Source organism: Salvia splendens, unplaced genomic scaffold (genome assembly GCF_004379255.2).
Source record: "Salvia splendens isolate huo1 unplaced genomic scaffold, SspV2 ctg303, whole genome shotgun sequence".
Taxonomy (NCBI): domain Eukaryota; kingdom Viridiplantae; phylum Streptophyta; class Magnoliopsida; order Lamiales; family Lamiaceae; genus Salvia; species Salvia splendens.
The window spans coordinates 1-12,626 of record NW_024598944.1 but is presented as its reverse complement, the minus strand read 5'-3'; the positions used below and the strand labels follow the sequence as shown (position 1 = coordinate 12,626).

Below are 12,626 nucleotides of genomic sequence, written 5' to 3'. Positions count from 1 at the left end.
TATTTTGAGGAGAATTATATTGTTTTTATATGCTAGTATTACATTTGACTCATCATAATAAGGTAGGTAGCGATAGGCTGAGTTTGAATGTGTCTGTATTGCTTGAGAAAACGCAAACTTTCGGAATTACACTTCAATTCAGCGTTTACATGAACGAACCATAGTGAAGTTTCTTTTGATACTTAAACATCACACACATCAAAAAAGAATCTATGTCAAAAGGCTGCACACTACTCAGAGAAAAAATGTAACTCCAGGTGTTGATCTTCAAATAAGCATTTGAATGAACAAACCACACGAATTCAAATATGAAGCTATTTTGCGACGAATGGTGTTGTTTCTCGATCTTAATATATCACAAACATCATTGTAAACTAAGTAACGAACAATTTGATCTGCACTGCTCGACAACACGCAAAATCAGGAGAAGAGCTTGAATGAATGAACAAACTGCACAAACTTGAATAAAATGGTTTTCAGGATAATGATCCAAGTGAAGAATAAATATTAATAGGAGTAATAAATATGAACATGATGGCAAAAATAGTACTCCTACCACCTTTCAGTGTGGGGGGTGTCTCTCATTTCGTGGCAAATGCTTACAATCACTATCTGTAGTCCATTCCATTGTAATAATATACGCCGTCTAAAAGAGAACATGTACAAAACTCCAAATGCTTCTAATTTACATGCAGGCATAGCTTCACATAGAACACATACTTCCTTTCATAACCCTGTTTATCACTATCATTGACACAAGAAGGCGGAGAGCTACGTAAGGCCTGTGTTTTCCTTGCGCCCAAATAGAATATACATAACGATATGTATAAGTGTTTTCACTATCCAGTCTTCAACAGAATCAGACACCAACTTCTTTATCATCTTTATTATCATTATCACCACAAACATTACCAGACTCCTGCAACCACAAAACTCAAATCTTATTACAACTTAGGCTTATAATGGTTGAAGTGGGAGAGAGTTTCCATCTATCCAGCATGACCCAAGAATGTAAAGAACCAACAAATTTGACAGAGACAATAGTGGTGCCTTCCCACAGATCTCAACAGAAGTCACTTTTAGAATAATACAGTTTGTGCTCAGTGTAACCTATCTTCTAAAGGAAATAGAAGTGTTTGTAGGTGAATGATGTGAACTGTTGTTTCAGAACTAATTGGGTGTTTGGCTAAGCTTATTTAAATAGCTTATAATGATATCTAAAGAGCTTATAAGTTGTGAAAATGTTTGGATAATTGAACGTATAAGGTAGAAAGTGAATATTAAGTTTGAGAGTAAAAATAGAATATAAATGTAATTGAAAGTGTATATAGTTAGATTATGAAAACTTAAATTGGGGTTCGGGAATTTATTTTTTGGGGAGCTTATTTTGCTAAACACTTTGGAAGATCTTATAAGCTCCGAAACAGTTTATAAGTCGTTTTTAGGAGCTTATAAGTTCAGCCAAACACCCTCTAAGAAGACAGGCTCAACACTTTCGGGAGATTACTCAACACTGGCCAAGCAAAATCCTCGGTGAAATGCCAAGCTAGATCCAAAATATTACAGAATAAAGGCAATAGTATCCCAGTTATATATGCGAATCAAACATAGACTTAGAGTTGAATACCAGATCCATGATATCGTCTGTTTCATGAGGTATAAGAATACTAATATCAGCAAGCTACCAATGACCTCCCTTAGAATTGATTCACCAGTGCAATTACTGATAAAGCGCCTGAGAATTGAGTCACCACTACGAGTGATATCATTTTCCTGCAAGATACATTGAACATTGTGTTGCAGAAGGATCAGAAGACACTTAGTAAGAATGATAATGTGAAGTTAACTGCTAACACTATCCTACACCACATATGTGCATGGTATTGTTTGTCAAATACAATATACACAGAAATGTTTGGACTTATTTCGGTATGTATAGTCGATAGATTCATGAAAGGCTCTTAAAGACACATAACTGAGAGTGCATCTTCAGTCCTGTTTTTTTATTTTTTCGTGAATAAACCAGAAAAACTAGAAATGGGTAAAAGAACAAAAACATAAATTGCTACTTCATTCTACAGCATTGAAAGACTAGGAAGATTATATATATATCACTCATGAAACCTAACAGTTCCAGGCTCCAGCTATAGAACTTCCAAAAGTTAAAAGGTTAAACAAATTGAATTCACTGGTTCACTCACCACTTAGTCTATTGTGAGGAGTAAATATGCATATATCAACTAAAACTTAATGCATGATTTAATCTTCATCAGAAGTTTAAACAGAAGATTGTTGAATCATTGCATCTTTTCTGAAACCTCATAACACTTCAAAAGCAATTTAGTTGATGACTTCAATGGAACAACCACAGTACTCAAACATGCCAGAATGTAACCCCCCCCCCCCCCACTTTTTATTCCATTCAACTTAAGACAAGGTGTGATTAAACTAAGAGAAATATCGAAGATTAAGCTTTCACTATGAATCAATGAAAGGGGTACAAGAAAATGAATGTCTACCTGTGTGCCATTGGTACGAAGTTCGTTAACATTGTTGATGACCTGCATTATGAATAAACCCAAAAGAAGTTGTCATCATCCCCACTTTGTGCATTGATGTTTGTGAGTGGAGAAAACAATATGTGAGAGTAAAATGGCTTTTCACCCGTAAATTATTGTCATGAGAGTCAGTGACAGAGCTAGCGACCTGCAATAACAACAAAAACACAAGTCACTATCCCAGCTAACCAGATCATGCCCATGGAGTGGAAAATAAATTGGCATGAGAGGAACATATTTTTTACCTGTAACCCGTTCTCATGAGGTTCCGTAAGAGATCTATTAACCTGGAGTAACCAACAAAAAGATGAAGTCGTTATCCTGGCTTTGAAAATCAAGTAAATCTCTAAATTTTAATAAGCCAACCTCAGGAGCAGATACATCTGTATTTTCAATGACAGATGTGTCAGGTGAAGATTCTGTAGGCCTACTGTAATTGACTCGTAGTATGAACTCTTGAATAGGATGTCCAGACTCCTTATCAAACTACATAATCCATATAAACCAACAAAGTTACAAAAATAATGAACCAGAAAGTTCACTAACATATAACATGAAAAGCATTTTTTTATCTTTAAATGAAATAGGTGTTTCATTAAGTTGTATCAAATAATTCAAATTCATCAAAGTAATAGTATCTCTAGTACTCTACCAATACAAAATAAACGTCCTCCAAAAAGGCCAATAGCAAATGCTGAACTCAATATATTTCTGAAAGAATGAAACATAGCCCCATCTAAAATAAACTACTAGCACACTTCTATGCGAAATAAACAAGTAACAAAGAATAACAACTAATGATAATGCAGGGAACTATCTCTATCCATATTACATATTTTTAACCAAAATATTTGGAAGCACTCATCAGAATCAGGCCAAGCATGTAGTCGTTAAAAATTACTAAAATACAAGCATCAGAAAGGCGAACATCAGATTAAGCATTTACCAGTTTCCGAGCATCTTCCACGGTTGTATCAGGAGCTGCAGCTGCACTTTCAATCATGAACTTGTCCTTGGACCTCAGACTGTGCTGAGATTCCCTCAGGGTTCGCATTGTCACTACAAAACGCGCCAAGTTGAGTTATTTCAAAATGATGCAAGAATAAAAGGAACAATCTCAAATTAATTGTTCCTTGATGCTTATATCCATTCTTCTCCATCTTGGAAAGAAATAGTAAACCAATAAAATAAGAACCTTTGATTTCACAAGTTGATTGAGGCAACAGAATTCCAATTCTTGGTCGAACCACATAATATCTCGGATTAGTGGACTTGAGCTGAACACGTAGCCCACGAAGAGAGACAACTAGGTTACAGTTTTTTACAAAAAGAAACGAAACATCACACACCATGAACAATTAGTCGGAATACGAACAAATAAACCCACCTTGAAAGCAACATAATCGTCGGTTTCATTCAACAATCGGACAGAAGATGATAGCTGTCTGTTCTGATCAACTGAGCAAATACAACAACCCGATAACAGCAGCCGATTATCATGAGATGATCAAACCCAAGAATGCAGCTACAATCGAAACCGAAAAAAGGTCAAACTGCGATAAAGATGAAACTTACATTGGAAACTCAGCTCCGGAGGGTCGTAATTGAGCAACGCCTCTGAGCTCATTTCTCTCCACAACACACTTGTTAATCGAATTTTAGGGTTTTACATACAAAAAGGTTTTTTTTTTTTTTTGACGAAACAAAAAGGTTTCTTTCAGTTTGGTGAAATAAGAATTCGAGGCAGTAGCAAAGCAACCATGTTGACGACGACTGCAAAATTGTGGCACATATTTTAATCGCTTATTCACTAAATAAGTATCACCAAATTCAAGGTTAACGAATTTACTCTACTTATTGAGATCAAATTTTGACTACGTCAATACACAAGAATTAATATTATGCTTATTTTAAAATGAACAAAATTACTAATACTCAACATCAAATTAATAATCATGATCACATACGATACATATTTGTGGATTCTATCAAACTTTTATACTACTATTCTACGATTATCTCAAATTATATTATCAATTAGTTAGTGCACACAAATATTTAATTTTTGAGAAATTTAAATTGGATCATTTTAGTTATCAAGTAATAATATTACTCTATTAGTTACAATTTTTTATTAGTATAAAATGATTTTAGGATGTAATATAACTTTGAGATTATACTCCCTTTCGTCCCTGAAAAATCTGAACATTTATTTGGACACGAGTTTGAATGCACAATTAGTAAAAATAAGAGAGATGAAGAAATGATAGTGAAAAGAGTGTTACTGAGTGAGGTCATATTAATAGTAGTGTAATTGGATTTTTAAAATTAAAAAAATTATTATTTTAGAAATGAACTAAAAAAAATAATTCATATTTTTCAGGGACGAATAGAATGGAGTAAAAAATATGCCATTGATGATATAGAGAAAATTAACCATGACGATGTTGAACTTCTAGAAATGAAGATGAAAACCCTTAGCTTTTAGCGACCCAAAAATTGAGACACAATTATTTGCGTTTGTAAATTTTTTAAAATAGTCATAATTTAGGAGGCAAAAGAAAGCGTCCATAAGTGTATGGTAAATTGTTTTAATTTTTTTTGCATTTTTAGGAAATTTTTATTTGTGTCCCCTAATTTTGATTGGGATACTAATAATAAGAATAATTTATAAAGTATTGGTGGCATAATTAAATATATAAATTAGTGTCCCTATCCGTATAAAAAAGCGTCCTTGTTTGATTTTTTTTTAGTGGATGTTGAACTTCTAGAAATGAAAATCACGGATTCATTGTTCTGATGCCTAAGTACAGATATAGGGTTGGGCTTGCTTTTATTATTATTGTGTTGGGTCCAAATCACTAACCGTTGGGCTGGATTTGAGTATGGGTTGAATTTGGAATGAACCAGCCCAAATCACTAATCCGTATACACTCAAAATAAATCCTCAAAATGAAATTCTAGCTATGAGGACACGTCATGTTCTATTTATTGTTTATCATATATTATATGTCAAGCAGAAAATAAATTTGATGTTTATATATAAGAAAGGAAAAGAAATATGATAATTTTCACATGCTGGACTGAACATTATCAATTTAGAATCTTGTAGAAGCCCATAATATTATTAATTCTAGAATCTTGTAGAAGCCCATGTATTATTAATTTTTCATCTTAAAGTGGGCCTGAACAATAAAGCACGCCACTAAATATTACTCCCTCCGTCCCAAAGAAGATGACACACTTGGAAGATGTCACGAGATTTTAGGAGATGTTGTTTTGTTTGTTAAGTGGTGAGAGAAAATATAATTTTATATTTGATGTGAGAGGAAACTTTTTATAAAAGAGGAAATGTGACATCTTTTGTGGGACAAACTAAAAAGAAAAGTGAGACATCTACTATGGGACGGAGGGAGTATATTATATGAATAAACCAGCAAATACACAACTTTGCAGAATGGTGCCCATGTAAACTCTAGTGGAGCCAATGGTCCAACACTGACCAGTGACCAAGCCCCTGTTGGAACATCGACTTGGCCCGTGCTGGTCCAAGGCATACGCAAACATAAAATACTAATAATTCAAAATATACAGAAATCCAAAGTGGAATACGTCTCGACAAGACTGGGCAAGGATGGGCACGGTCATACACTTAGGTGGTGTTCGGTTTCCAAGATAAAATAATACAGGGATACAATCTAGGATTGAGTTGTGAGATTATTTTAGTCATAGGGGGTTGGTTATTCATATATGATTGAGTTGTGGGGTTGAATCGCATGAACCAAAACACACTACAAATTTAATCCGAGATACAATCTTGCAAACCGAACACCCCCTTAATAAACCTTAGTGTGTCATGTAGGGGTGTCAAATCGTGCGTGTTATGTCGTTATCGTGTCGATAACAACACGACACGATAACAACAAGCACGAACACGACCCGTTAAGAAAACTCCAAACACAAACACGAACACGACCCGCTACCCTCATACACGAACACGACACGAACCAATTAACGACAACCACTTCGGGTCAACACGACACGATAACAACACATATATGACACGACACAATAACGACACTATAATAATAATATTATAATATATAAATGTTATTTCTAATATTAAATTTTAAATTTTAAATTTAAATTTTAAAATTTTAAAATAAATAAAAAGTAATAATATTATAATATATTAATTTATTTCTTAGCGTGTAATACGAACACGACACGAAGTTTTCGTATCGTTATCGTGTCGACGCGACAAGGACACGAACCCAATAAGATTTGACACATACCCATTAATTTCGTGCGGGTTCATGTCGTGTTATCGTGTCGTGCTAAATATTGACAGCCCTAGTGTCATGCACACTACTGTGTATCCTTAAACCCCTAAAATTAATCATGCGTTCATGTAAATCACAAACTATGTTCTCAACACAAATATAACATGTCAATTAAAAAATGAATTTGTGTTTTAAGGAACATATGTCGTGTTATGAAAACATGCATCAATTTTAAAAATTAGCATAATGCAACATTTGTTCTTCCAAATGCACAGTTTTTGGGTGTGCTTCCCTTGAGGTTTTTGTTAACATGATCAACTCAAGCTCAAAGAATGAAGTGATGAAGAATAAAGAACTTGCAACTAATCATGTGTTGGAGCTGAAGAAGAATCACGCAAAAGCATGCAAGGTTACAAGTCCTGAATTAGTCCATCCGATCTGAAAAGGAAGCTTGACTGGAGGATCTTGATTTACAACTGGAGAGAGCTCGTGGCACCTAGTATACTTAGAACTGATTTGCTTTAAGTTTTCAGTTAAAGTAATTTGTCTTGTAGCTACTTTGTCTCATAGTCATGTTAGGGTTTGAGTTGATTTCTCTAGGATATTATATATAGTGATACTACAATGGAATCAGCCGTTAAGTTGAATGAATTAATACATGAAATACTTTTACTTCATCTTTCTTACCAACCCAATATTTTCTAGCTGGAATATGTAAGACCAACACTTATCCGTTGGTTGCAATCCTCTCTCTCTGAAAGCACCATGGTGATAGTTGTTGTCCTTAGCTCAAGCAAAGACATCTGGAAAGCATCGGAGGTAAATTTTTCCAGTCAGTCAAGAGCTAAAATTATGCAGTATAAACTGCAACTACAAACGGTCAAGAAGGATGGACTCTCCATGAGGGCCTACCTAAATAAGGTTAAAAATTATTGTGATCTTCTTGGTGCAACAGGTTGCAGAGTTGATGCAGGATGACCATATTATGCATATTTTATCTGGTTTGGGTCCTGACTATCACCCAGTGAGAGTGGCAATTACTTCAAGAGCAGAAGCTTGCTCCATTCAAGAAGCATCCTCCATTCTGCTTAGTTTGAATCTGTGCTTGAAACAGTAAACTCAAGCACCATAAATTCAGATGGTTCTCTTCCTTCTGCTAACCTTGCTAAGTCGATGAATCAGAAGAGAGGACTCTAACTACCGAGATGATGGAGCCAAAATGATAAGGCTAATTTCATGCATTGGTTAGGGGATTAATTTCATGCATTTACGGGGTCTAACACATCTTTTTAAGCCAGGTGTGTAGTAGATATCGTCAGGCCGAGGAAAAAAGGAAGACAAGTGCTTGGCGAAGGAAATGTGGCGATAAAAGTGAGCAATTTGAAGGAAAATAAACAGACGGATGAGGTCGTGAAGCTGAAAGGCAGAATAGAGATTTCCTGCGAAGGCTTCTAGAAGATCACCTCAACATCTATATAAGGAAGAGAGCATGCAATTCAAAAGGGGGGACTTTTTGGCACTCTCGGCCTTTTCGGCTCTCAGCTCACACACACTTCTACACATTTGGTTTTCGGGAATAGGCAAGGGGGTTCGGGGTTTACTTTCGGTTGGTTGTTACGTAACACTGTCCTCACGAAGGGCGAAGATACAATTTATTTGCTTTATTTCGTTATTGCTGTGAATTTCACCGAGATTCGCTGTTCGAAGCTTGACTCTGGTTACTGTCGAATTATCGTTGATCTATGCCAATTCTATTTTCCGTTATGATGATGTCGATTTCGAGTATGAATGATGTTTGTTTTCTGAGTTTATAGTTATTTGCTTGAATGAATGCTTTTCGCACTTGATCTGTTGAATTGGAGTAGAATCGGGGTTGGATTGTCGTTGATCTGAGCAGATTTGTTGAATAGGAGTTATGAAGTTGATTTTGGTTGTGGTTGGGTTCTGATTGCTTGGATCCGGAGTGGATTAAGCATCCGACATGTGGATCTGAAGCAGAGTTGTCCGATTGTGCTTGAGTTTAATGTTTCATTTCTGTGTTCTGTTTACTACGTCTAGTGAAGTAGATCTGTTGGTTTCCGATTAATCGTCAGTTTCCGACGTCCAAATCTGTATGTTCTGTGTGAATCTAGTTATTACTCTGTTTTCTCCATGTTCGTGTTTAAATCAGGTAACGAGATGCAGTTTGTTGTTAGTTAAATTCAGAGTTTGTTATCTGCAGCCTTTGATCCGTACTTTGTTGTTTTAGGGAGATGGTCCCCACTGCTTGCGTTCTTTCTGTTTAGCTAAATTAGTAGTAGTTCACTAGGTCAAGGAAATTTGTTTGAGGAATTGAAGTTACAAATATGTTCCATGCCTGCATGATGTTTTCAGTTTCCTAGGTCTAGTGTCAGATTTTATTCCTAAGTCTAGAGTTAGCTTTCCCTAACCCAAAATTGCGTGGCAGCAGCCAATCACCTTTCCAGAATCACCTAAATGCCTTCATACGCATCCATCTTCGTGGGATCGATCCATACTTCCCCGTACTAATTCATAGTATAGCGGGTTGAGGGTTTTGAAGGCGGAATTTGTGTGTCCGACGACCGAGACTTCTGAGAACCTCGGAGTTCCTAGACCTCGTAATCTAGCGGATTCTCTGGTTTGTGAAGCTTGACCTAGCACAAAAGCACACACAACTTCCCCCACTTTTACAAAACCTACAGCTACAGAAATTATGGTGGAGGCAAATCATCCAACTTCAGGGGAAGAGGGGCAGGGGAGCAAGAGGTGGTGGCAGATCTGGTGGAAACAAACTTATTTGTCAACTATGCCAAAAATCAAACCATTCAGTTGACAAATGTTGATATAGGTATGACAATCCACCTCAAATGAGAGCTCAAAACCAACAATCTTTTTCAAATGGTCATACTGCCAACATAGCTCACACCAGAACTCAACAACCTTCACAGCTTGCCCCTTCTGAGTTTGTAGCAGATGGATCTTCCATTTCTTCTTGGTATCCTGATTCTGGAGCAACAAACCATATATCAAATGATTTTCTAATCTGAATGTGGCCGCATAATACAATGGAGGTAAGCTTCTACTTTTAGGTGATGGTAATGGAATTCATATAGCACATATTGGTAATTATGTTTTCAAGCCAGCTTTTGTTCGTACATCTAGATCTTTGTTCTTACATAATCTTCTCTCTGTCCCTCAAATATCAAAAAACTTGCTAAATGTGTCTCCATTTGCAAAGATAATAATGTTTATTTTGAGTTTCATCCTTGCTTTTGTTTTGTGAGATATCGGGTTACCAAGGAAATCATTCTCAAGGGCACCCTTGATGCTGGTCTCTATCACTTCTTTCTCCATAAAATCACCCTCAAGATTCAAGACTTCAAGAACTTCCCAAGCTTATTCAGCCCCACAAAATAAGAACAAAAACAGTGTTCCTGTCTTAAGTTCATCATTGTCTAGTTTTGTCTCATTCAGCTTTTTCCACTTCTAGTTCAACTTCTAGCTTAGATCTATGGCACAAACACTTTGGTCACTGTGCTATTGATGTAGTAAATAAGACTCTTAATCACTGTAATATTTCTTTTGACTCTATTAAAAAGAAAACAATCTTTGCCTTCCTTGCTCAGTTTCTAAAAGCCACAGATTGCCATATATGGATTCCATTACTAAATACTCTAATTTTCTTAAGCTTATACATAGTGATGCATGGGCCCCTTCCCCATTACATCAAGAAATGGATTTAAATATTATGTAAGCTTTATTGATCATGCTAGCAGATTCACTTGGTTGTATTTGTTGAAAACAAAAAAAGAAGTTGGGCATGTCTTCAAGCAATTCCAAGTGATGGCAGAATATTAATTGAATGCCAAGATTAAAATCTTGCAAAGTGATTGGGGAGGAGAATTTCAAGGGCTATCTAAGTTTCTTCTTGAATCTGGAATTATCCACAGAGTGTAATGCCCCTACACTCCTCAGCAAAATGGCCTCGCCGAGAGGAAGCATAGACATGTAGTGGAAATGGGCTTGGCATTGTTAGCTCAATCTGGTCTGCTAAACGTTTTTGGGATGATGCTTTTGTCACTGCCACTTTCATTATAAATCATTTTCCTACTCATATCTTAAACTCTCTCTCCCTTTGAAGTTCTTTTAGATGCAAGCCAAATTACTTTGATCTCAAGACATTTGGATGTCTCTGTTACCCCTACACCAGGCTCTACAATAAACATAAACTTGATTTTAGATCATGTCCCTCTACCTTTCTTGGATTTAGTTTCTCTCACAAAGGTTTCAAGGTGTTACTTCCCTCCAGTAAAGTTATAGTCACAAGAGATGTAATCTTTGATGAAAATGTTTTTCCATTCAAAGTTCCTGCCTTAAATCCAATTCTACTCCCTCATCTGCATCACCAACACCACCCACCTGCAGCCTCTCCTGCTCATGTCCTCGAGATTCTCATGTCCCTTCAGAGATTTCTATACAAACTGTTTCTTCTCACTCAAGCACATCTCCAACCCCTACACCACTTGCTCCTGATATATCTCCAAATATACTTGTTAATCACTCACCTATCTTCCCCATCACTCCTAATTCCTCACCAGCAAATGATTCACCCTCTGAGTCCTCACCAACAAATGATTCACCCTATGAGCATCCATCTTCATGTTCATCTCCTCTTGATCCGCAACTGATCCCAATCATAATGCCAAACCATGTCATCAAATGGTAACCAGAAGCAAAACAGAAATTTTTAAGCCAAAACATTCATCATCACCGTTGACTGTATTCCAAGATCTGCTGATATGCTCACAATACAGGCAACTCTCTTGGCTCTTGGTTTTCTCAGTCAAAAGCAGAAACATCTCTCTTTACAGAATCGATGGCAAAGAGATCACATATCTACTTATTTATGTTGATGATATGCTCATCGCTGGATCCTCTCCATCTGCTATCAGGACTGTCATCTCTCAGCTTAGTGATAAGTTTTCCTTAAAAGATCTAGGGGAAGTGAAGCAATTTCTTGGAGTTGAGGTTGTTGCTTATATAGCTCTTACATTGAGCCTCATGGCCAAGGATCCTACATTAGAGCATCCACTACGCGTCCCGCGCGCGGCTCGCGTTCCGTCCCTTGAGGGACGGTTCCGCCGCGGGACGAGTTGCAACGTTCGTCCCGTCCCGTAGCCCGTCCCCAGCCCGTCCCGTAGCCCGTATCCGCGGGACAAGGGACGCGCCGGCCCGTCACGCGCCCGGGCGACGTGGCGCGCCCCGATGCATGCGTGACGCCCACTCCTGGCCCGCGAGTGGGAGTCGTCACAGATGACGCAATAATTCATTTTTTTTAAAAAAATCAAATTTTAATAAAAAAAAATTTATTTTCAAACGGTAATGTTACCGTTAATTTTTATTTTATTTTTATTTTATTTTTTTTTATTTATTTACTCTATAAATAATCATATTTCATACTCATTTCACACACAAACACACATCTATTCCTCTCAAATCATCTCTATAACCACTCCAATTTCATCTTAAATCAACTCAAACAAATGGATCCTTTTGAGCAAATGCGTCAACTAATGGAACAATCACTTGAAGAAGATCGACGCTGAGAGGCGGAGGAAGCCGCGCCGCCTCCACATCGCTCTCGGACATACATCCATCGCAACCGGGAGGACGCCGCAAGGTTAGTACGCGACTACTTCTGCGATAACCCGATTGGGGAGAAACCTACTTCCGTCGCCGTTTCTGCATGAGTAAACCGCTATTTCTCCACATCGCGAATACTTTG

General features: G+C 37.0%; 1 protein-coding gene across 1 annotated transcript; it reads right to left on the bottom strand.

The window, feature by feature from the left end:
- Positions 1-596: 596 nt before the first annotated feature.
- On the bottom strand, positions 597-4,357 carry LOC121789660 (vesicle-associated protein 1-2-like). The gene is made up of 10 exons (XM_042188066.1): positions 4,134-4,357; positions 3,946-4,016; positions 3,754-3,835; positions 3,505-3,617; positions 2,925-3,044; positions 2,804-2,845; positions 2,665-2,706; positions 2,520-2,561; positions 1,628-1,773; positions 597-919 (listed from the first exon to the last, which is right to left on the bottom strand). The coding sequence occupies exons 1-10, from the start codon at positions 4,183-4,185 to the stop codon at positions 772-774; spliced, it is 858 nt and encodes a 285-aa protein (XP_042044000.1). The 5' UTR covers positions 4,186-4,357; the 3' UTR covers positions 597-771.
- Positions 4,358-12,626: the final 8,269 nt, after the last annotated feature.